This window comes from Tyto alba, unplaced genomic scaffold, assembly GCF_018691265.1.
Source record: "Tyto alba isolate M040663 unplaced genomic scaffold, T.alba_DEE_v4.0 Super-Scaffold_40, whole genome shotgun sequence".
Classification (NCBI taxonomy): Eukaryota; Metazoa; Chordata; class Aves; order Strigiformes; family Tytonidae; genus Tyto; species Tyto alba.
The window spans coordinates 30121912-30148637 of NW_024881316.1; the positions used below are offsets into that span (position 1 = coordinate 30121912).

A 26726-nucleotide genomic window follows, 5' to 3' on the forward strand; every position below is an offset into this window, starting at 1 on the left:
TGTTATTTTCTATTTCTTGGTATTCTGGTCATTTTAATTACTAGAGAGTATTGTGTGATTTTTTTTTAATTGGGTTTTTTTGTTAGCTTTTTTGGTTTTAGGTTTTTTTCTCTTTTTTAATTGGCTCACTGTTTTTTTAACAGAATCTTTCTGAAGGATTCTATTTTCCATTTTAACATTTCAGTGAGTTAACAGAATGCCTTTAATTAGATAAATAGGAAAGTAAGGAATGGAATAAACCATTTTGGAAAGGTATAGGAATTAAACACAGTCTCTCTGAGTTACAAAGCCTGTATTTGCTCACAGTTTTCAGTAAAAATTGTGTTGAACATGAGGATATAAAGAACAAGTATGTACCTGAAGGGTATCACAATTAAAATGATTTAGAGCAATAGAGTGCGAGAAAGTAGCAGAGAGATTAACATCTGATAAAAGGTAAGATGAGAAAGGAAGTATAAGTTTGGAGGGATATTATTAATCGTGTGTCTTAAGGGCTATTTGACTGATGATGCAGAAAACAGTACACTAATTGAAATCATTGGTGACAGGATCAGCATCATCAGTACAGAAGAGGAGCACAGTATGTTATGAAAGGATGGAACTATAGGAAATGGGATGCAACATAATAGTACAAAGTGCAGGGGGTATGACATTAATGATTCCTACTACAACAAAAAAACCCTATGAAATAATAGTTTTTCGTGGGAGCCTGGTGAAGCCTTTTGGTAGATGGCAGCAAAGACTGGGTACAGTAATTAGGCAGAGAATAGCTCTGAAAAAACACTGTCTTGCAAACTTCCAAAGGAAAAATAGATATTTTACAGCATAGCAGGAGAAGAACTTCCTAGAAGTAAGAAACATTAAAACCATTATTCAAACACTACTAAGGCCCCATCTACAATCTGTAAAATTATGGCTATTCAAATTAAAACAAAGTTTTCTCTTGAAAATTTTCTCTTTTCTCAAAAGGTATTGTACTGTCCCTTGCTGTTCCTAGTTTTCGCTGTAGTATTTTAGGATTTGACAACTGGGGTTTCCTTTGGCGTGTAAGGAATTTTAACTTTTTTTTTCTTGCATTCTTTATAGAGTTGGAAAGTGACATTCATTTTCAATGGCTTTTAGACCTGATAGCCTTGTAATAAAATTGATATATTTTGCTGTGGGCAATCTTTTGTGATTTCTACCATACCTATTGATTTTTCAACTGTAGTTACAAACTACTGAAACTATCTTGGTATCTGCCTGTATGGGAGTCCATTCTGTAACCTTTGTTCTGAATTTGTTGATCTTTGGAGCACTCCAGCAAGCACTTTATTATGTCTCTAGGAATATGAAGCGTGAGACAATTTATTGGTTTTTACTACACTGTTCAGGTGATACATAAAAAGAATAAGCCATGAAGTTGGTGGATTTTTTTTTAAAATTATGCTATGTACAGTTTTTTTAAGGACTGCCTGAAGACTGCTATATGTGTTTTTCTCTAAAAGCATCATTAAAATAAGTGTTTCCAGTACATTTGTCACGATTCTGCTCAAGCAGCAAGACATTCTGGAAATCAATTGCAAGGGATCAGGTAAATGCAGGCTACAGGATAAGATTTGCTCAACAGACTGTAAACAGAAAGATACCTGAGAAGCAACCAGACATTCTGCAGATCTCTCCACAATTCAAGCCATTTACCCTTGGCTAGAATATGCTTCTAAATCAGAAAAAAATAAAGGTATAGGCAGGAAAAAGAAGCTAGACAGGAGCTATGCCACAGTTAGAATAAAAGATCAGCAGTTAATGTTGACTCTTAGAGACTGGGACCACTTTAGTGACTGTTCCTTATGCGAGAAGTGGCAGATTTTGAGGACAGAAATTAGGCATGCTTTTGGATGCAATATACTTGCAGTCCAAAAGTGTATCCAACATCAGTGACATGAAAACTAAGAAAATTGCTATTTCTTTGCACTCTAGGGCAATATATTCACATGCTTAAATACAACCCTTTAATTCTGTTCAGTAGCATGGAGCCAACATAAGGAGAGTGAGATGGTTAATTTCTGAATCTTCATCCTTATGATATTTAGCTTCTAGTTTTAAAATCTGTACTGTAACTAAGTGTGCAAGCAAAAATGAAGCACTTCCATTATTTTCAGCATGCGTGTAGTCAGGAACCATTTCCACTTTCCCCCAAAGATGATGTGTTGCTCTGGAAAATTGATGTGACACCTCTTCACTCTTCTTTTTTTCTGGTAAATAACATCTCTTAGAAGACAGAATGGTGGATCACACCATGGCATATTGACAGCAAGCAGAAGAAAAGGCAAAATAAATCCTGTCCACCCAAAAAGATAAAAAGATTATTACTCCTAGGGAACTGTTCATATTAATATCACCTCTAAATTCAAATAATTATTATTTTTTGTTTATTTCTTTCTGGAGAAGTTGAGACTTCCTTTGTCTTCTGCTTGCTGATAACATACTAAACTCTAATCCACCAGGATTAGCTGAGAAAGACTCTACCCCCAGATGTCCTCAATAAATGCCTCAGGATAAACAGCCCTGAGTTTCTGCAGCAGAACTGCTTGCTTCCCACTAACTTTGACACCAAAAAAGAAAAAATACTCTGGAGCGAGCTGAATATGTTGAAGTCTGTGATGCTCATTACTTAGCTTTATTGCTGTTATTTTACAAAATACCTATTTGTTCAAGAAATACGTATTTTCAGAGGAATGTTAAGGGAAAATACCCTGATTTACATTGTTTTATCAATAATTATAATAATTAAATGATTAAGCTATATTGCTCTTTCGTCTGAAAGCAGAGAGTATTTAGACTTCAAATAAATCCACCACATTACTAAATGTATGTCAAGCATGTGGACACCTATTTTTCCCTAACAAACATGACTTAATTTCATAGACAGTATAAATTTGATGTTTAAACCATGTGAAGAATTAAACATTTTGAAGAAATAATCTTTTGCATACACCTTAAGCATAATGACACTGATTATCTCTGTAGTCATGACAGAGATTTGTTGTCCTGATCGATAGACTGTTCTCATGCCAGAAGACTTATAGAGCTTGAACCTGAACCTTAACTGGCATTACAGTGGCAGGCAGTCCAACAATTATTATTCAAATATATGTTTTGTTAGCCATCTCAAGTATGTATAAAAATTCCTAGAGATATTTATGTATTATATTGGAGATTGAAGCCATTGATATATTAAGTCAGCTCTGAAGACATCATTAAGATAAATCCAGTCTTCCTACAAGGGATACTACAAAATACAGTTGAGTGATTTATTATTTAAAACTTTAACCTCTCCCACACACTTCCATTGTGCTGAAGGAGCAATTATAAAATAACATGTATCTTTAATATTGTAGAAATTAAAATAAATTGTAAATATTTGCATTAAGACTTTTTTAAAATACAGATGAAGGGGGTTTTGACAATGCATTCATAAATATGGTGAAACCAATCTTGTTTAATTTGCTAATTAATATTTACTAATATTTTCTTGTACTCCTATTTAGAATTAACATGTGACATGCTCTGAATCTAAAAGACATCTGCATGTCAATAACTTAAGGCAAAATGACATTTCACCTAAATGCAGTGGGACCATTCACACTCTGAAAATCTTTGTGGGATTGGAGCTTAATGGATGACATTCATCTCACTTGACTGTAAACATCTAATATTCATCTATGAATGTGCTAAATCCCTGGACTCACCTTGGAGTCAATGAAGAGAAATAATCATCTCCAGAGAATGATCCAGCTCACCTTTCTTGTGTACTTGCTTATGATAAAACAAAATAGTTCCTGAATTTAGCATGACTCACTTATAGAATCATCAGATAATTTGGGCTGGAAGGGATCCTGGAAGTCATCTTGTCCAGCTCCCTTCTCAAAGCATGTCTAATGAGAACATACTGCTCAGGGCCATCTCTTGTCAGTTCCTGAACACTTCCTAGGATGGAGATTCCACAACCTTGCTAAGCAACCTGTGCCAGTATTTGATCACCTTCATGGGGAAAAAACAAAACAAAACAAAACAAAAATCTAATGTTGAACTGAAATTTGCCATGTTCCAGTTGTGTCTGCTGTCTTTCATCCATGTACTTAGGCAACAGAATATATGCTTGAATGGGGTGATATCCATCTCATTTGAATTACCAGTAACGAATGGAATTATAGAGCACATATTAATAAGTATATATACACTTCATTCTCCAGCCCAGCCCAGTGACTGGTCCTACTGCACATTCTGCACTCAAGAGATGACAGTAGTATACTGATACTGTATACAGCTTTCAGTCATCCAAGCTGCTCCTATTTCCCTGCAAGACTCCTCCACCTTTTTCTTCCACACAAATAAAGCATGCTGAAACTGTAATTCCTCAGATTTGGCAAAGCCAAATACCTCACACCTGCATCCTACTCTGTTTTCTCTTTCATCTGGTGATATGACCCTTGTTCTTTCTCCTCAGTAGTACCAGTGTAACTATTTGTGTGACTTCATGGGGAACAGGATAAGAGTTCTCATGAATGCTAAAACTGTCCCCTGTCCCAATATTCTTCTGCACAAGTTATTACAAATCTAATGGAATACAGCTGCTTCTACTGCCACATCAGTTAAGAAAAGATCTGTAGAAGCATAATGTCTATGTTACTGCAGTTATTTTACTTCATTACTCTGTCTAATGCAAAATAAACCAGTTACAATACTGTAAGCAAAATGTTCACAAAGTATCCCAAACATGAGATTCAATCCAAGTTTATGTTTAAAACTTTGATATCTTTTTAGCTACATAGTTTCTGTTAATAGTCCAATTATACAAGCAAATATGAACAGTTTTTAAAATACGAGGCTACATGCCATTTACAATACATAATCCCATTTATTTTCAATCCCATTATTTTTAACATAGTATTTCAGAGAGATTAAATAATTCTGATAATTCTTTTTTTTGGAATTTCCATTCAGATCCACCCATAATCCACAAAATATCAGGCTAAATTGTAGCAAGAGGGCCATATAGTACTGTAAAGAAATCACTAGAAAATACTGTATGAAAAGCAATAAACACTCAAGTCAGACAACAAAAAAATCATACAAATGGGAAGGAAGACTGATTTAGGACCTGGGAAGATGCAAAACTGGTCAAATCTGTCTGTATCAGCACAGTAGTAAACTTCAGGAAAAACAGCTGCTGTCAGACAAGCATCTAGGTTTTTATTAAGGAAATACAATAAAACATTGAGATAAATCTAATGGTTTCACATGCCACAGATACTGAAAATCTTAAAATATATTTTGATGAAATTCTTAGCCTCCTATAAAGTAAAAATTCAGCTTTTCCCATTTCATCTGGCACTGAAAATACATTTTCTGTTAGAACAGTCTTTGGATTTAACACTTCCATAGTAGCTAATTGTTCGTATGGCAAAATATGCTTTATTAATATTAATTAATATTGTTTAGCAGTGTCAATGTCAGGAAGAGAACTGAAGTCTACCAATGCCCATCTGTTATTCTGACTGCCATTCTCACAAAGACAGAGTTTATTTTCTTAAAAGAAATTAATGCAGTAAACAAAACCCAAAAGAGACAAGGAATGCAGGTCCATTCATCATTTCACCATGAAAGTGAGATAGAAAGAGACTGAGAATAGAAAACAGTGCCTTGTGCTCCCTAGTGGAAATGCTTGCAGGAAACAAAGTTACAGACTGGGAGACAAATATGAAAATAATAAGAAATGTGAGGGTAATTCAGCCCAAATTTCTAGAATTTAGGGAAAGCAAACATTCATTTCTGGTTCTAGTTACAATAGTCTGTAAGTAACAGCAGTAGTGGAAGAGATGGGATTTTCCTCTAACTGTTTTCAAATGGGCTTGCAGCCTCAGAAGAAAAAAAAGCCAAGACATGTCATGTTATTTTCTGGCGATGAGTCATGATATTTTGTGGTGATGAGATGACTTCATAGCGTCTTGAGACCTCTCAAACTTACTGTTTGGGATTAAATGGAAAGCTCATCCTTGTCAGCTAGCAGGAATAGGTGCTTAATTGTGCCTTTTCATTTTTTTCTTTTCTGTGTCTTGAGAAAATGGAAAAAGGCATGATATTTAAGCCTTTAGAATTTATTTTCTTCTGAATTCCAGTGCTGTCTCGGTGCTTGCATTTATTGTTTCACTTAAAAGCCTCAGCATCCATTTTGTTAAGCTTTTGTTTTTAGTTTAGATATTTGTTTTTACTTGTAGCCTTATATACACTATGTGTTTCGAACCACAGTGTGATATTATGGAATCTGTAGAGGGAAACTATTCCAAGAGAAGGCAAGAAATAATCACAGTAAAGCAAGGTTAAGAGCAAAATCACTGTAGTACTAGCACAGACTTCATGGCTGGCATCTGTGAACTTTGAAAAACGCTGGCTCTTTCTTTTCCTATTTCATTGAATGCACTGAGTTGCTTTCCAGTAAAACTAGTTTCTGCCTGAGTCAGCACCAGTGCAGACTGTGCTATCCCAAAGGTCTCAGTCCCCTGTGCCAGGCAGTGTGACCACCTCTGGCACATCAGAAGCCTTGAACCAGGTAGAGCTCCTGGGGAAGACTGTCCTGGTGTCAGTCTGCAGGGCGAGGGAACAGCTCTGTGGGAAGGGCTTGGGGATCTGGGCAGACACCGGAGTGGGGGTGAGTCAGCTGTACTCACTTTCAGTAACGAAGCCCCACACGTGGAGCTGCATTAGCAATAACAAAGCAAGTCAAGGGAAGTGATTATTCTCCTCTACTTCGCATTCCTGAGGCCACATCTGAAATACTTGCATCTACAGTACTGTGTCTAGTTCTAGCCTTCATGTGGAAAAGAGATTTGTATTTTAGAGCAGTTATTGAGAAGGCTGGGCTAGAGGACTTTCAGGATCCCTCACACCCTATTTGATGCTGTGCAGATATCCTGTCAGTGAAGTGTTCAGATCTCCAGATGCATTTTTTTGAATCTTGTTAACTGTCTTTTATAACTGATCACCATATTTTAATAAGGTAAAGGACAACAGGAGTTTTAGTGTAATCTGCACTCTCACTAGCACCAGGTTTCAAATGATAAAAGGTTGGTTAATTTTTATAATAAAACTTGTTAATTTTTAACCTTGACTGCCTGTGTTGGTTGCATTAGTTGTTAACTGAGGAGTTCCCTTCTGTGATCTTTCATCAGCCATTTGTATAACTTTGTGCCACTTGGATAAGGGATTTGCACTGTATGCCTTTATGCATCTACTGAGGCTCAGTTGGTATCCAGGCACCCCGTGAATTCAGTGGAGAGCACGTACTATTTCTTGGCTCTATTAAATGCTCTGGATTGTCCTCTCTGTCTGTGTAAGGATTCTAGCATCTTAACTTTGATATATGAATTTGATAGCTAAGTTAGGCATTTTGAATAGCTTCTCTTCACAGCACCAAATTCAGTCTGTTTCCATGCTCCCCTGTGTATCAATGGACAGATCGTCACTCTCTCAGTGGGATGCTGAAGAGATCATTCCATAAGTCATTCCATTATAGCACTGTTGGGATCTCTGTCAAAGCCTTAGGTGAAAGGAACAGTATGCTTGAGAAGCGATTATTTCACTCAGTTTACTTGAAGACAATAAAAGGATTTGTTTTGACCTTTCTTTCTAAACAGGTGAAACAGATTTACTGAAATGAAAGTGAGACAGAAGTGTGCCATTGCCATCAGGTTTTAGTTGTTATCATGATAAGTCAATCATGAAAGGAAAACAAGGCAATCAGCCAATATGTATTTCGGTCTTCAGACCAAGAATGTTATTTTTGCTAGCAGAAAGTATAATGCCTTACGACTCTTAATAGCAAAGCATATCAGTTAATGTATATATACCTATTAGGATTCTTTCTCTTCTTAATATTGTGTGTGATGGGTATTCTATATGACCTTTCTTAGCAAGTATATGGAGTTCAGTATTCATGTTCACCATTAAACTCCCTACAAATGACAAATGTTAGGTTAATAACTTTTTCAGTAAGTCATGAATGAATAACTAACTGCCTGTTAACCTCTATGTCATTTTGAATGCTCATGTTGACATATATCATAAATTAAACAGTATAGGACTTCACCTTAGATCAGAGAATCCTAGAAAAAAACGGCAACATCATACAGCAGTATTCTTGATTCAGTTGTTTGCTTTCTTCTAGGTTAGTACCAAAAGAAAGCAATATACCATATAAGTATAAATAATTTGTAAATGTAGAAGATAGCATATTATATACAAAACAAACATATGCACAATCATTCAGATAATTATAATTGTCTTTCACAATAGTATGTGACCAAAATCTAATTCTCATGACACTCATAAGCACTTAAATAATCTATGTAGCTTTCTGAAGATTAGTTGCTGAAACTATTGCATGAATGCATTTTAGATTTAGACCACTACTTCCATGCAACTACTTAACGACCTTTTGTTGTTCCTATTGAAAAATCTCATAATTAAAAAAGAATATACACCAAAATCCAAATGTGGGGGATTTCAGTACGTACACAGTGCCTAACTTACTCCAGATAGTAAACACATAAAAGACGCATAAAAAAATAATAAAATTAAATTTCACATTAGCATGTGTCAATGCTGGTTTGAGAAAGGGTCCTACAATCAAAAATTATTTAAAGAAATTCTAAGTACATTCTTTAAATTCCTATGTCATAAGAGAGCCTAAAGGAAACATTGCTTTGAACGTCATGTAGAAAAATATAGAAATTCAAGAAATTAAAGCTAGGGAAGGCAGTTCCTTGCAATTTTATACATTCCAAGTAAATGAAACCAAAATGCAAGAAAGAAAATAGTCATTTTGGTTTAAAAATATGTGATGTTTGTTCAAAAGATCTAATGCATACTTCCTGAATACACTACTTTAACTTCAGTGATTATGAACATAATATGTATACTCAAGAGAAGTAAATGATCAGCACATATATATGCTGGTACAGAGAAAGTACTTATTGCATGTGTTGCTCCTGGTACTGCCCATTATTATCTTTCTTTTTATTGTATTTTTTTTATTTGTAAAGTTAAGACTCAAAACTTGTCAAAAGGTGTAAAAATCACTGGAACACAGAGAAATAGTGGGCAGTTTCAGAAAATTTACGTATCTTCCTTTACGGATATATTTCTTCTTACTGCAGATCTAATGCATTTGAAGTGCTGGCACTCGATGGAGTTAGTACTGGGATACTTCAGTTTTATACAGCCCAGGAGAGTGCTGACTGGCTGAGAGCAATATCAACTAACATCAGTGATTTGACACTTCAAAATGTATGTTACTTTCTGCATATTTTCTTGTCTATGCTATTGTAAAATTATTTCTAATTTTCCAAGGGTAGAAAAAAATAACATTTAAGATACAATATATAAAATGCATGTGTATGGGGAGGAAGAGGGGAAAGGAAAGAGCAGGAAGAGGTTGCCTGGTCAATCAAAAGAATCAAGAAGTTTTCAGGACTTGCAGTGTTATTATAGAACAGAGAATAGTAGAAAATCAGACTGCATTTATTATTTTAAAGACTTTTTAAAGTAAAATAATTATCCTTTCTGGTCATTTTACAGAGCTTTAGGTATGATCAATTATATCATTTTTACATTTCTGTAATTAAAATGTGCTTGAAATTAGTATTTGTTGATTTTGAAGTAGGCACGTGGAAATTCTGTAGCTAGGGAATTGTGACTTATAGAAGCTTATTGGGAGACAGTATTTTTACCTAAGTTGTCCAGTAGCTGGTTTATTTAAGGTCATATTATTCCATCTTTTCCCCTATAAATATAAAGATATTTATGCCGTTTTAAGTTATTCCTGTAAATTCGTGAGGAGCATTTGCTATTGCAAGTAGAAGTATTAAATAATCCCTGGAGAGACAGAGAATTATTATTTGGACAGCACATTATTCTTCTAAGAAAGAACAATTGAAAGCTATTGAAGGTTCTGGAATGAATCATAACATTAAGTAGGGAACCCGATAATGTATAATATTGAAAATATATTTCAATCTTTTTGAAATGGTAGAAATCAATGATCTAAACATAAGAGCACAGCTGTCCCTGGAAGAATTGCATGTGCAGGTTTTTAATCTTTTTTTCTTTAGATGTGTTCAGGCTGTAACATCTTTTATAAATTATTATTTAGTAGCATGTCTTCAATTTATGCTATGTACTCTAGGCTAATTATTGCTTAGTTCTTCAGATTATATTGTGTAGAATTTGTACTGGATTTCAACATAAATCTTTGGTCAAAACAGATTATAAATTGAATTTATTTTTCTGATCTTCAAAAGTTACCTGGAATCACTTTTGATCACAAAAATTCATTTATTGCATTAATTCTTTTAAAATATTCAATTGCTTAAGCAATGTCTTTGACAAAATCAAACATTTTTGCTTAAGATGCATTCTTTATAAATATTCTCTATTCTCTGTCTAGTGATTTACATCACTTACAGGGTATTACTATTTGACAATTCTTGGAAAGCTAAGTAAATTATTAATGAAATTTCATAATTCCCTCTGTGTGAATAGCAAAAATAAGTGTATGGTAATATTTTTAGAGCAATTCCCGTCCATAGTTACTAAGCCAAATTCTTTTGCTTTCTAAAGCAATCCACTGAATAAAAGTCACTCCAAAGATGTAGGTGAGTAAGACGGTAAAAAGTGACTATAAATGCAAGCAGGTTTTATTAGTCATAGGGTTCTAGTCTGTTTTTTTCAAATGCACTATGGAGTAACATGTGTCCTGACAGTATGTTCACTATGTTGTGACCTGTCTGCAGCAACATTTCATTATATACTGAGTACTTGCATTGGTCTTCTCCATTATCTATCATAATAGTGAATTCGGTAGACAAACTAGTCCGTCTGGTGTTCATATAAGTGGCTGTTCTGAGGAAGGGTCTGAGAAACAACAATCATGGTAAATTCACAGATTTTGTGTTCTTGGTGAGATACAGAGCAAACTCTATACAGATCATGTGAGAAGTGAGTAAACTTTTTGCTTGGACTTAATACTTCACAGGTTTTGTCAGGTGTACAGCCTGTGGTGTAAATGGAAAGGTATAGCCACAGTGTTATTTTAATTACTGATCATCAGAACAGGAGAATTAGTAGTCATTGAGAATTCCTTCTATTGCAAAACATTTTTAAGACCAGGACTGTGAGGCTGGGGTGCGACTGAAGTGTGCTGGAGAGAACTTCCTGCCCCTGGGCAGCCAGAGGACACAGACTGCTTGACATTCGCAGTGCGTAGGGCAAGGCCTTTGGATTAGGCTTCTTGGAAATCCAACTGGAATGCTTTTTATTACCTTAATACTGTCATTTCACAAAATGATTCTTTTCCTATCATACTTCTGAGGTTGATGTTAGGGAATGGATCTGTAATTCCTCCGAGCTTTTTCCTGTTTCTGTACTTCAACACTTCTGTAGAGTGTCTCCCCTATTCTCCAGGAGTACTGAAGATAATCACTGCCGTTTCAGAGATTATTTCAGATTAGCTCGTATCTATTTATGGGTGATTTTCACGTTCCTTGCTGACTCTAAGTTCAATTGCTTCTCCAAATATTTAGACTATTCATTTCCTCTTATGTCCTACACCATCATTTCTGTACATAAATTTATTGCTAGAGATGTGGTCACAATGGACCTTCTTGCTGATACTGTTGGTGTAAAGAATGTCAGCATTCTTACCTGACCTATTACTAAGTATTTAGGCAATACTTTCCATTGTTTACTTTTTACTTCCACAAATTTTTAGGTTTTGTTTTTGCTGGTACTTGTTTCTTGATTTTAGCAACTCTTCCTGAGCTTTAGTCATTCATCTGTGCCTATTTGTGCTTCCCTTAAATACATACTTCATCGTACACATTTGTATACCATTTTGAATCATTTCTTTTAGAATTTTAGATCTTAAAGAGCTCCTGATACAGATTTCTTTCTTACAGTGCACCCTATCTTTCATGTATCATTTTATCCTAATATACTTTATTTTGCTATTTTACCCTAATACAGTTTTGTTCAGCAACTGGCAGTTCTTTGTCAGATTTCCTGCTGATGCCATAAGACAATCCTAGTGTAGGCAGTACAAAAATAGCTCTGCCACAATGTGACACTTCTGCTAATATCAGACTACTCTTTTGAAGTACTGAAGCATCTAACTTCTATACAAAGGCAAGCTCTCTGGGGATCGAGTGTAAAGGAGGAATCATCTTTTGATAGTGAAGATGTGAGAAGTCGTCACAGCACAAGGACGCTACCACTGAACGTTAGCATATCTAGAAAGCGTTACTTGGTAGATGAGAAATAATGATTCTGGTACTTGCCTGGAGAGAGTTAGTTCTTATAAGACAGAGGAGCATGGGGAATACTGCAACATGGAGAAAGATGTAAGGATGTCTTTCAGCCCTCCTTACTGATACACACCTTGTATGCTTAGCTCAGAAAATCTCCTAGTAACAGTTAGCTTTACAAACAATACGGATTACTTTTTTTCCTAAGGACCCTTGCCCCAAATTATTCATCATTCTTTTCATATCCTTGTTTTTCACATACTTTTCTACCAGCATGAACCTTCCCTATCATCTTCCTTTGTGATTCAATCCCCAATCTTCTCAATGTTCTCAAAGCACTTCACATTTACCTTTGGCAGAAATAGAGAGATGAATCAGCACCTCACATTTATTTCTTCATACACCTCTTTTCTCACAGAAGGAGGTACAGTTTAATGAACTGAGGGGAGAAACAGAAAAGAAATTGGCAGTGAAGCTGCCATGATGAAACAAGAACAGGAAACAAGTTGATCTGCATGTGCTTCTCACTGCTTCTGTTCTTAATTTGTTCATCAAGAGGGTTCTTTGTAGGCTGAAGTGGCAATGCTGGGCTGGAGATGTTTTTTTAGGAGAGAGTTCTTTGGAATAAGTTACATTTCTCTCTCTGTTTTGCACTATTCAAATAGCCAGCTATTCACTATATGCAGCTTTTCTCATGGATCTTAATTATTTTCTCTGAACTATAGCACTGAACATTAATGTAGTCATAATCAGCAGAAGCACTTAAAAGTAATGGTGCCGGTTCATTTACATTATAGTGACATGTTTCTTATATGTATATAACTTTCTCAAGCTTTTAATTTTTTTCCCCAGTATATTCCAATGGTGTTATTTTTAAAAAAAAATATTCACAAATAAATTAGTCGTTCATAAGCAGGTAAGAGTATGAGTTAAGATGCAGTCGTTCCACTTTAAACATTATTTATGATTTTTATAAATCATTCCAGCAGTTTTGTTGGAAAATGGTAGAAACTTAAAATTTGGACTCAAAACAGGGTTATTAACCTAGATCATATTTATGCCTTTGACAGCTTTTTTAATTGTATATGTCATAGTATGTAAATCTTTTCTTTTATGCCTATATGTACACGTATATCTGAGTGATACTCCGTATCACAGTGGAGTGAGATTTCTGTTTGAATAGGGAGAGACTTATGAAATATGCACTTTGAACATACATACAAAAAAAGAAAGAGGATTGAGAAGGTCTTGCTTTCTTTGCACAGCAGAATGTGGGGTACATGTAGATGGAAAAAAAAATACGTGTGTGTAGGAAACTATATACAATGCCTCAATAATTATACAAACAATTCTATTCTCAGCGTGAAAACACATGAGAATATTTCTTAATTGCTGCTTTTTTTTTTTTTTTTTTTTTTTTCGTTTTTAAATGCAAAAATTTCCATTTGAAAGTATCACAGTTCAAACCATTGAGGTTGTAAAGGGAAGTCAGTAAGGGTAGGAATCACATTACCTAAATTTAGCAAAGCAACAAGCAGTCGCATAGGATCCTCTTATAGCCAGGAAAAAACAATAGGTGACTGTCAAGAGCCTTCTCTCTCTCTGCTGACTCGAAAGAGAATATAGGTATATTAGTTGTATAACTCTTTCTGGTTTTGGCTTGCCAAAGTTAAGTGAGATAAATCCTAGCCTCGGATGTATTTAGATTTAGGTATATGGTTCTGAATCATTTCATCCCGATTCTGTTCCTGCCCTATATGTATTCATTTAGAACAAAGTACAGGAATTACAGTTGCTTAATAGTTCCTTTTCCAAGTTGCCTGCAGTCTTTGCACATCCAGGTTTTCAGTTTTAGTTCACCTGCTGTCTTCAACTCCCATTACTGTACTGCAGCACTGAAAGCTCACGCGCTGCTGGCAAGGTGTAGCGTATCCCCGTTGTATTCCTGTCTCCCTGCACTGGTTGTGGAGGCATGTAGAGAATGTGGGGTGCCAGGTGAAGCGGAGAGTGCATACTTCTCTCTCCTCAGGCCCGTGACATAGGGACGTAATGTGATGCAGAAGGAGATCTTTCCTCTCCCCACAGTTACGTCAGGGCTGCAGTGGTCCCTGCTTTGAATGGTGAATGAGCTGAGGCTGTGCAGTGAACAGCTGTGGAATCCAAAGCATTCTTCCCTATTGCCCTTACCAATGGGGAGTTGGACTGGTTAAGAGGATGTTCTTCATGATACTCAGCCCTCATTCTGCAGAAAACCTGCATGACCAGTCTTTCACACATTTCTCCAGGCACATCTGAACAGAATAGAAGAAAAAGTAGGATAACAAAATTTCTTTCTATCATATAGGGAGCTTACATAGCTTGACTGAACCAAAAAGAACAGTGAAAGGAGACAGGATCCCTGCTAGCCCTGTTTATTTGCACTGGTTTATGCTATAGTAATCTTGTTATTCAGCATGTCTTTGGCCACCTGGAAAGAAACAGTATTTTCTGTGTGTATAACATGGCTTTTGTATAGTTACTTCATATATGTATTTGTGTCTGAAGCACAGAAGAAGGGTTGGATCTGAATGTCAGCAGGGTGTGACAGCATTCCTACTGGTGCTAAAGTATTCCAGGTGCCTTTTCATTATATCCTGCACAACTGCCCAGGATTGCGCCTATTACTGAATCAGATTGGTGATGTCTTGTCTTTCTGCAACACTGGGCATGTCACCAATTTGTTTTATCCAAGTTACAGAGTGCGGTTCTTGAGTTCCCACTGGTTTGTTACTGTCGGAGCTCTGAGAGCACCAAGAAGCTCTGGTAACCTCTTTCCCCTCCCAAAGTGCTCCAGGCCACCTCTGGCATGGTGCAGCCACGCAGCCTGGCGCCAGGCTGCCGTGGGCAGAGCTGTGTGCGAGAGCTGTGAGGAACCTTGCTGGAAGCCCCCTGCTCTTCTTGGCAGCTGAATGTCAGCTCCATCCTCATCATCAGTCCTCATCTGTGCTACGGTGCAAGTGCCAGTGCCTGCAGGCTGTGAGCTGCCTCTGTTGTGGTGGTCCCCCTTCCTCCTCTGGGGTGGCAGGGAGATGGTAGGGAGCATGGCAAGGCCCCTCCCAGGGTCTGGCAGGCTCTCCTGGCACTCTACCCAAGGTGACAGACAGGACTGGCAAATGCTCCCAGCAGGTCTGGCCACCTCATCCCCGGAGCCCCAGTAACTCCCAGCTGTCTGACCCACCAGCACACTTGCACCGTTTGACCACACGACTCAATTCAGCTGGGCTGCAAAAGTGCGCGTATGGGGGAGAAGGAGCCCTGTTGGCCCATGATGGGTTAGGACTGACCAGTGAGCTCCTACAGCCCTGAGCCTTGGTATCACCCTGTGTCTGTATAGTCAAGGCTCCTGCTGTCATCCCATACTCCTCTACATTGTGCTTTGTCCTAGGGTCATTTTGTTTGTGGTTATAGATAATTCACACTATGCAGAATAATGACTTGTTATTGCTATCAGCTACAAGTGTGTGTGTATACACACTATATATACTTCATATATATGTATACCTATAGCTTTTATATATGTATATATTATTACATCTCACAGCTGTATTTTGCTAAAACCAAGTAGGCAATAGTCTCACGGTCATTAGATGTTTATGTTACACTAAGGAATCTGTAATACAGCTCCCGACAGTCCAAAACAAGTTCAGACAAACCCTGACACTTCCTGGGGCCTGTGTCATTAGCATAACACAATGCCTGTTGGCCTTTTTCAGGTGTAGTGGGTCTGGCTGGGATGGAGGTAACTTTCTTCATAGCAGCCATATGGTGTTGCGTTTTGTATTTGTGGCTAAAACAGTTTTAATAACACACCAGTGTTTTGGTTGTTACTGAACAGTGCTTGCACAGCATCAAAGCTTTGACTTTTTCTCACTCTGACACACCCCACCCCACCCCCAGCAAGGGATGAACAAGGAATTAGGAGGGGACACAGCTGGGACAGCTCACTCAAACTGGCCAAAGACATATTCCATACCATATAATGTTGTGCTCATCAGTAGAAGTGACATAACAGACAAAGAAGGACAGGGTTTGTCTTTCAAGGTGGCTGTTGATTGGAGACTGATTGGGCATCAGTCTGCTTCTGGAAGGTAGTGATTGCATTTATATCACTTGGGGTTTTTTCTGTTTCCTTCACTTATTAAGCTCTCTTTGTGTTGACCCATGAATTTTCTTGCTTTTGCTCTTCCTTTTCTCTCACCCTTCCTGCTGGGAGAGGAAAGGGAATGATCAGCTATATGGGTGCTCAGCTGCTGACCAGAGTCAAGCCATCACAATAGTCAATGGCATCACCATATTTACCGAGCTACATGGCTGCAGACATGCTCTGCTTCCAAAGATTATTTACAGATTTGATTTTACAAATTTGATATGGCCAGGATACAAGCAATAGCCCTGGATTTCTCCTGCTCTTTTCCTGTGGCAGTTGTAGTTTTTCCTGTGCATAGCTATAGCTTTTGATCTTCTATCACGAGCCTTTCATTTGTTATAAAAAGGGCTTTTTGACAACAAGAAGTGTTGGAAGTAGTCATCAACTGCAGGACAGTTTGCATCTTATGCCCTTGCGTATAGGGGAGTCTATCTTTCCAGTCTAATCTTTTTCTGTCTAGATTCCATATCATTGCTACACTTACTAATATGGCACTTTAAAGTGTTTCACTTTAAAGAAGGGAATATCTCTCAGAGTGTCCGCCACTCATCTATGCAAATTGTGACTGCCAAAGAAAACCTGAAATCAACCAAACTCTTCATTATCTGAACAGAGAGGAAAAAAAAAAAAAAAGCTATGTAACTTTATCTTGAAGAGCAAACTAAAAGGAAAGCCTAAACAGTATTCCCTTCATCTTTAAACATGTCTTACACTCAATGGCCTTCGTTTCACAAGTATTTAATCATATGCCTCATTTATAGATCTGCTTAAGCAATTGTTTAACTGAGACCTACATGATGTGTCTACAGTACAGTATAATATTTTCACTCAGAGTGGCAAAGTTAAATTCAGAAATGCAAATCTTTATGGAGGATTTAATGAAGACTCCGATAAAAGGCTTCCCATCTTTTGAGTGCCTTGGTTTTGTAAATTTAGTGTAATAGTAAAAATGTAGTATTTAAGCAATGAATGTTTTAATTTCTTATAAATATAATTTGGAAGTATTAATCCAGTATTTAATAAATAAGTCAATGGTAATTTCATCACAAAAGCTCTTCAGCTTCTTAATAACTGTGTATTCTTCCATCTCTCTTTCACAGATGAAAATGGCAAATAAATGCTCTTCTCCCTCAGATCAGGTAAGACTTTCATTATATTATCCAATTTTTTTTAAAATTCTTGTCATTGCATTAAGTTGCAAAATTTGTAGAGCTTACATACATGTTTAGTCAGTTTTAAAATTCTAAACCCAAGTTTTCTATGGTTTGAATTTCTGAAATGACATACTTAATACAGCAGATTCTCACTGATCCACGGGTATTAATAGAATCCTCCACTGTAGGCCTAAAAAGTGAATTAGATGGAGCCATGAAATAAATGAGAGGTGGACAATGGAAATCACAACCAGGTCTTGGAAAGCATTGTGTGTTTTGCATGCAATGTTGCAGTAGTGAGTCTGACAAGTTAACTCTTTATTTACATCACATATGGTGCACAGATAGCCAAGGACTGTATTACAAATCCAGTCTGTTTTGCATGTGTCATGCTGTGCAGACTACATTTGCCATGACTGTATATCTGGGACTTTTGGAGCTTGGGAGTCTGATGAGATATTTCTTCTGCTTCAACTAGCCAAATGTCCGGAAGACTCAGATGAATTTACTGCATTAGGAAGTATTTTTACTTGTTGTAGCACTGCAAAGAGTTTTATCATTTACTTTGTAAAATATAGTAGTAGTATTTTCCAGACTAATTCTGTAATTCTGGGAAGTACTTTGATGCTTGTATTATAAAACTAATGAGTTTCACTTACATATGTTTTCATTGCATCAATCTGGCATTGAATCAATACTCAAGGAACAAAACCAATACCTGCTGTTTCAGAAATGATGGGATTGTAGATTAGAAAAGTGAAAATTAGGCAAGGTGACATTTTTATTGTTTTACTGCAGAAATTTATTATGGAATTTTATTACAGAAGTCAAAGGCTGAGTTAAAAAATTCTTCATATTGGGATCAAATAAATACTTATTCTTTTGAGATCTTGTATATTCTTTCTTATGTCACCATTTTGTCATCTTATTTCTAAAATGTACTTGAACATTTATAGACTCTTCTATAAGTTATTAAAAATATTTAACCATTGACATTTTCTTACACAGGAAACAGTTTTCTTGTATTTGGGTCAGTACTTTGAAAATAAATATACCTCAGAAACCACTACAGACTTTAATTCTGTGAATGGTAGAAAATCAAGTTACCCCTGAAACCAGAATAAATACCTATTCTATACAAGAAGAGAGCATTTAATTACTCTTTTTGCCATGACTTTTAGTTATTAATTAAACTGATATGAACAACAGCTGATTATGAATGCCAGGTGAAAAGGTACTGAATTTGGATATCTTCTACTGGATGATCTCTCTACTACGAGGACTTTAGTAACTATTCAAAGTTTATTCATATCAGTTTGGGCACACATAATGGCTTTAGTTGAAAAAAGGAAGACATAGTCTTCCTAAATTTTTAAAAATACTGGGGACAGTTATACAACCTAGCACTAACTACCTAATTTCATTTCCTAAATAAATGGGCTAGTCTCCATAAACTACCTAAATAGTCAGTGCAAAAAATTATTCTATTCCAGAGAGTTGCTCAAATGTGGAACTTGATATCGACGCTTTAAATCATCCTTTATAGGAGCCTCTTTTTCTGTCTTGACTATACCAAGGTCCGAAGAAGAGTAGCCTCTTAGTGTATCATCTAAAGTAGGTGCCTAAAGTTAGACAGTACAAATCTATCCACTTTTTTCTATTCCAGATATGAAAAGAAGGGAAGATAAAATTAGGAACTTAATTTCAGGAGTTGAAAATTTAAGGTTTAACTGTCAGCAACAAACATTGGAATGTTATCTGCCAAAAAGTGGGGGAGGAAAAAAAAAGGTTATAATGAATTTGGGCAGATCAAGTAAATAGAACTAGCAAACATAAAAATATTGAAGGAGCAAATGTGAAAAATTCAGACTTTAAAATAACCTGTCAAAATTTGCTTCAAAGGCAACCAAAATGTGAATCTCTCATATGTATATATATCACAAAGGAATAAAATAAAATTTGACAATGATAACTGAAAACAGAAGAGGTCTTGATCTGCCCTAGATTAATGGAGCCTATTAACATCAGTTACATAACGTTTGTACAAACCTTAATAGCTCATCTTAATGCAGTTGATTTAAAATTTAGAGAAAGGATAAGCTTAATAGATCAAAGGTCATTTGAGGAGCTGCCTGGAACTAAAATCGGTGATACTTGCAAATTTATCTTTGCTTTTGAGTATGGACATTGCTGAAGAATTAAACAGGTCCTTAGATTTTCATTGTTGTGTCACCTGTAGTGAGTTTTCTTCATTGTCTTTAGAGTCCAACTTAATCTTTCATAAAGGGACAAGGTTGGATGAGGATAGGCTTCTTTCAGATTCTGTTTTTCATAGGTCATTATAAAACTTGGATTCAGGGTCAAGAACCTAAAAAATTACTTGGCTAAAGCTGTTATTTTTTCCTCGTCCTTCAATATTTCATATTGCCCCTGACTGGTGTTACTCGAAACTGAATTTCTAGAACATGATGAATTCTATGGGCATATAACTAAAGAAAATTGGAAAGTGAAAAAACTAAGATACTGGTTCCCAGATCTAAAACAGCTGCATTTATGGGTCTTTTTGTCAAAAGAAGACAACAGAGTTTGGACTTTGCCCTGTGTCTATAATCCAAAGTTAGAAAGAGGTAGTAGGAAAGATAGTAGTAGTAGTTATGAATGTTATGTAGGTATAGTAGTTATGAATGGTAGTATATGTACTATATGTATATATGTAGTTATGTAGTTATGTTAGTTATTTATTATATTAGTTATATATGAATTTTATATGAATGTTAGTTATATATGAATTATAGTAGTTGTGAATATAGTATATGTGTAGTTACAGTAGTTATGAATTGTACTGTTAAAATAAGCAGTACCAGGTCATGAAGCTAATTGGCATGGTCTGGCTACGTCCACACTTTTAAATTCTTTTCTCCCACCAAAGAAGGTGCCTTTTGGAAATTATTTCCACCAATGCTTAAATCCCAGACTGTCCTTGGAAATTGTTTGGAAAGTTCTAGTTATCTCAGGGCATGTCATGTTAGCTAGTCCATGTCAAGGACTACAAGATTTTAACAAATATGCAGGGATTACATGAATTTGAAAGGTATTAATTAAGTATCTTTGCTAAGGCTCTGGCTCTAAGTGTGTATGTAACCTGTATAGATGACAAAGCACACAACATCTACGCACAGGATACTTTTAGAGCATATTGGTGTTCCACAAGGAGAGAGGGGGATTGAGCCAGTCTTTACATTATTTTATTGAGTGTGAAGGACATCTACAGCCACAATTCTCCAAATATTACAACTTCTGATTCTGCTTGATATAATTTATTACAGTGCTCTAAAGCACTTGATTTTGTGTTATGAGTAGGCAGTTAGATTTGGGACTCAGTTTTCAAAAATGTACACACCGTTGGATTGCTCTATATTTTTTATGAAACAGTAAATTAGGTAATTCTCTCTGTATAGAAAAAAACCTACTTGTAAGGGGTTTTATTTTGTTTGCTGGGTGTTTTATGTTTTCAAGACCAATATGACCATTTCCTGTCCTCCACTAAAACCATACAGATTCTTCTCAGTAGAAATAGGAAAATATCGATCAGATATTAAGACTATATATATTTTTTCTTGTGATACTGTAAACCAGATTTTCACTACTTCCTAGGATATCTCTTCCCTTGTTTGTTTTATTTTTTTTGCAGTGGCCTCTTCATTGACCTCCAGAGGAAGTCATACAGAAAATAAAATCTAGAGACAAGGACTGTAAAGCATAGCATGTGATAGTACCAGGAGGGCCAGGCCACAGATTGAGATGCAACCAGGAAGGAATAGATGGATAACAAATATCACACTCCTAAATGCAATAATAGCAAGAAGACAAAGGGAAATGTTTGTCTTCTACTCAGCATATCGAGGTCAGCCTTCACTGAAAGGATCAACAGTAAAATATGATTATGGCAAATAATACTAGCAAAAAACAATACAATCTCAGATTACAATACAAAGGGAAATTTTGGTCGTTTGTATGCTTTTAATGCCTGGTGATATTTGAAAAACCGGTCAAAGTAATCTCTGAGCTATTATCAAGGTATTTCAGGGAATTTGTGTCTGCCAGGTAACAAAAGGTTAGGAAAGGGCAAACATCATGGCTGTTAGTGGAAAAAAGAAATTGGAGAATTAGAGACTAGTCAATTTGACTTCAATCTCTAGAAATAAATTTGAAATAAATAAACAAGTTATTTGTATGCAGCTTCAAGATAACAAATAAATGACTGCCCTGAAGGATTTGTCAAGAATAAATAGTGGCAACCAACCTAATTTGCTCCTGTGATAGTGTAACACATCTTGGGGATGGGTGACAGGCAGCTGCTGCAATGTACCTTGATTCCAGTAAGGTTTATGACATTTCTTGACGTTACAATATTTTAAACAAGTATTATACGGATTTGTTTGTACAGACTTTGTTGGATAATCCAATAATAGGCATAAATGGCTTACTTCCAAAACTGACACATTGACTAGAAGTCCTGAAAAGGCCTGTCCTGGATCCAGTTCCCTTGAATACTTGCTTCATGGTGTGTTAGCAAAAGTAAGCCTACTACTCTTGCAGACTAGAAACTTTAAAATACTATGTTAGACGTAATAATGATCTTGACATATTGAAGAATGAGTCTGAAAAACAGGGTGGAAGCCAATTAGGGTACAGCACGTAGGCAAGAATAATCAAGTATATGTGAGAGGCCATGGGAAACAACTGGAGTAGTTGTTACTGGAAAATACTTGACAAGTATCTGGGGATCTAAATTCTTTTAGAAAGGTTTGGTCCATCCTCCATTGCCTTGCTAGCCCTTAGGGAGTCCTTCTCCGCAGAAGCCAGTCAGGTAGGGATAAAAAGAAAAACAACAGGTTTATTGCTCTGATTTATTATGGTTTATTATTGCATCAGCCTGTGGTAATCAGGTACCGGGCTGATCAACAGAGATCCCCAAAAACCTCATTCATATGGTTAACCTTATATTCCCTTTTTCTCCATTTTTTCCCCTCCCAAATAAGGAACCCTCCTGCCTTTTACTCCTTCTCCACTGGCCCTTATTTTTTTTCAGATTTTTACATGCTTATTTGTTTATTTCAGCCTTTATCTGTGATACCACCACCACTGTCTCTCAGTCAACACCCCTTTTTCATTATCTTTTGACATTCTTCACCCATTCTTCAATTCCTTTTCATATATTTTACCTGCTAGTTTATCCCCTTATTGTATTATTAGTATAGATGCAGTCCTGAGATAGCCAGCAAACTTCTCCCTTTACATTGTTTGCAATGTCCAGCAGTTTCTCACATTGTTACCTTGTCAGTTTAACATCAGGCCAGGGCTGGCTGTTTACCTGCATGCCATAAGAACCATGTCTCCTTTGTCACTTTTGAGAAAGAGGCAAGTGTCAAGGGCTGTACCTAAGTGAGTTAACTGCCAGACATGCTGTGTTCCTTTTGCTGTAAGGCCTTGGTGGGCATACTGCACCTGATTTTCTGTGCTATGTGTCCAAAAAGATATTGACCAGAGGTTTTCCATGGCCTCTGTGGATAGGTTGAAAGAAAGACAGAGGGAGATATGAAAATAAAACATTCAGGAGTGATATCTTTGTGCTCAGACAATAACGTGAAAAGGAGCAAGGAATGATGTCACACGAGCTACATACTCTTTTTCATTGATTTTTGCTTCGTTTATGGACTGAATAAACTTTTTTTTACTCTTCCAGTCTAAGGCGAAAATCATTTGAGTCTTTAACAGATAGGGCAAAAAAGAGTCTTAAACTGTGGTTACAGCAATTTGTGTTTGACATGAGGAATATGGTGCTAGAATAGATTGTTGAGAGAAATTATGAAGTCTCCATTACTGGAGATTCTTAGGACATTAAGGTAGTATTTTTTAGAAAAAAATAGGTATCATGGGTACTGCATTTTGGAAAAGGTATTGTATTAAGTTTCTCAGAAGTCTCTTTTCCACTCTGCATTTGATAGTGATTTGATCCTAATTAGGATTATGTTAGGAACTCTTCAAATATGGAGGGTTTTCCCATTGTTCCTCATAGCAGCTGCCCCAAGTATGCCATGAACATGTTTGCTTGTCTTCATGCTGCAGATTAAAAGAAACACTGCACATAGTCCTGTAAAGTCAGGGGTTTGGTTTTGTTTTGTTTTTGTTTTTTTTTTTTTTTTTTAGATTTATTTTCTCTAAAACATAGAAAAATGTTTTTAAAACATAGAACAATAAAATTACTTTCTTCTAACTGCTAGCCTGCAAAAGTTTGATTCTTGCAGACTATAATTTTACAAATTACACCTGTAGAAAGGGAGAAAAACTAAATTCCTTTAAACATAAAGAGGGCAGGTAGAGATAGAATTGAGATCTTCATGGGTAACTGTGTTAACTTTCTTTATATGGGAGTCCAGTTATGCAATTCCTAATGAAATTCTCTTGGTCTGCTTTAAAGATTTGTTCTGAGACTTCAGGTCTTCCACTGAAAATACTTGCTCTAACAGAAGTACCACTTTAAAGCACTTAGACTTGTTAACCTCTAGTCAGTGAGCTAATATGTAGTCCCTTTGTGAGGTGAGTAACTATTACTACTATACTGATTTTAAAGACAAGCAAGCTGCAACAAAACACCAGAAAAAAAAGTCAAGAGATTTGCCAAACTCAACAAGTCTATACATAATAGAATTACTGAAAATTGTGATTTCATTTCTGAACATATTTCATGAAATCTCACTATGATTTATGAAACAAATACATTCACAGTACGTTTATGGTATTTGTATGTCCGATTTTTTTGTGTTAATGAAATAGTTTATATTAGATTACTCTTTGAAGTTGTAAGACTTCAAAACATTGGATTCTAGAAACTCTATAGAATGTGTTAGATGAAGGAAACTTATTCCTATTTAAGGAAAAATGTACAAAAAAGTATATTTAGATGGTGTTTCTTACCCCGATATGTTGACCACATCTTCCAGCAGTCTATGGGTCTGTGGTGTCTCTGGCGATGAGTGGCACAAAACAATTCTGTCTTCAGTGAAGAATCACGGTCTCTGATTAAGCTGTCTTCCTGAGCTTCCCTTAGCTGTTAGAATGTTTAGAAAATATATTAACAACTCTTCTTTATTCTCCTTTACTTTGTATATTTCTGCCTTGTGGATTGTGAGAAAGATTTTAGAGTACATCATTTTCTGCACAGGCATCTGCTCTTCAGAGCTTTTAGAACCTATTGCTTTTCCATTCGGTATTACAGAGGTTTGATTTCACTGGATTACTACTGTGAGATCAGTCCTTCTTCAGGATTATCTCCCAACTAAAATTATGTTAACACACTTTTAAACAGAATTACTGCTTTATTGATTGGGGGATAACATGTAGAAGGAAACAGGTTGAATTTTCAGACGGAGTTTTCTCCCTTGAGGACTCTTTTACAACAGCTATAGTAAACAACTATAGTTTGAAAAGTTTTCTTTTTTTATTTTCCCAAACTAAAAAAGAAACAATTTAAGTCTTTATTTGGTGAGGAGGATAATAGCTTATTGCGTGTATTTTATTGTTGTTGTAATATTGCTAAAAAAGAAAGTAGACATAAAAGACAAAGAAAATTGTGATGACCTGACTTTTCCACTTTTATTTAGTTTGGTTAGTTCCTGTTGCACAAATAGTGCTACTGATTTAATATAATACAAAAATGCATAACCAGTAAAGCAACTTACTGGTACCTGTCTTCAAGAGCGAATTTTGTGGTTTGGAGCCTAACTTGAACAAGAATGCTATAATGAGAAAAGGTGAATGATATCAGCCCCAGTTTTCCCAGTCTCCATGTTAAAACAATAAAACAAAAAGGAGAACAATTAACACCATCCAAAAGTACTAGTAATCCAAATTTTGCACAGGCAGCCAATTCCTGGGAAGATACATGAATTCAGATAAATACTTATCTTCATAGTTCTCTTCAGGTTAGTACAAACGTGTTGCTATTTGTGGCATTCAGACTGTCCCCAACTTGGACTTATAAATTTAATTCTTGAGCTGAAGCACATAAAACACTTAAGTGTCATAATTTCTAAGTACCTCTGTAGTTTCATCTCTAAAACATTATGTTTTCAATAGTAGTCATTCAGACATAACTGAAATCAATTGATATACAATGGAAACAATTAATGTATCAAAACTTATAGCATTCCAAATTATTTTGGTTTTTGTTTTTTGTTTTAGTTAATCATTATGTATGTGAAAGGACTGATTCTTTTCCCCCCAGTATCTCCACTTTTCAAAACATGCAATCTACCACTTGATTTGGAAAAGACAAAAAAAAAATTGCTTAATCTACTTCAAGATGTACTTCTCTTTGCTTTCTTGATTTTGTATTGTTCCATTGTGCTTCATGGTATGACACTGGTTCTTAACTTGGCAGGCCAAGCTGGTGTCTGCAGTAAATTTTTATCCCACTTTAATTATGTAAGTGTACCCACCTGTTCTGACATGTCATACATCAGATATCTACTTGATTTTGTTTCTTCATTTCCCTCCAGAGTGTTCTGCATCATTTACTTTTCATAACTATCCAACTAAAAGTACTATATACAAAATGTACTGATGGCTTTATAAAATATAACACATGTTAAGTTTCCAGTCATCGCAGCATCTAGATGCTTTATTGCTATAGGAAAACAATAAATGCAAATAAGAACTTTCATTTATCTGCTATGATTGGATTACATTTTGTTAGTGACTTATTTTATCTCCTCATAATGAGTGCCATTGCTCATTTTGTTCCTACAGGAACTTTTAGAAAGTGTATTAGAACATGTTAGAAGCTTAATAATACATTGATGATGTATGGGTAGTTTTCCAGATGTATGGGTAATTTTCCACGCAGTTTCAAATAGCAGTCTCAAATTGATCATGCAGTATGGGAATAAATGGTGAAAGCAATGCTGAGAATGGGACAGTTTGTAGTGTTATGCCTTATGGGCAGTCCTAAAAACTTCAAATGGCACGTTTCAATCCAAATAG

The 26726-nt window shown here is 35.9% G+C and overlaps 1 protein-coding gene across 2 annotated transcripts in view; it reads left to right on the forward strand.

The window, feature by feature from the left end:
* Positions 1 to 26726, forward strand: part of SNTG2 (syntrophin gamma 2) — a 280675-nt gene that overhangs the window by 203381 nt on the left and 50568 nt on the right. For both annotated transcript variants that reach the window (XM_042803276.1, XM_042803277.1), the window contains 2 exons: positions 9198 to 9327; positions 17628 to 17666. In XM_042803276.1, the coding sequence (XP_042659210.1) occupies positions 9198 to 9327; positions 17628 to 17666 (169 nt within the window). The remainder of the gene's footprint in view (positions 1 to 9197; positions 9328 to 17627; positions 17667 to 26726) is intronic.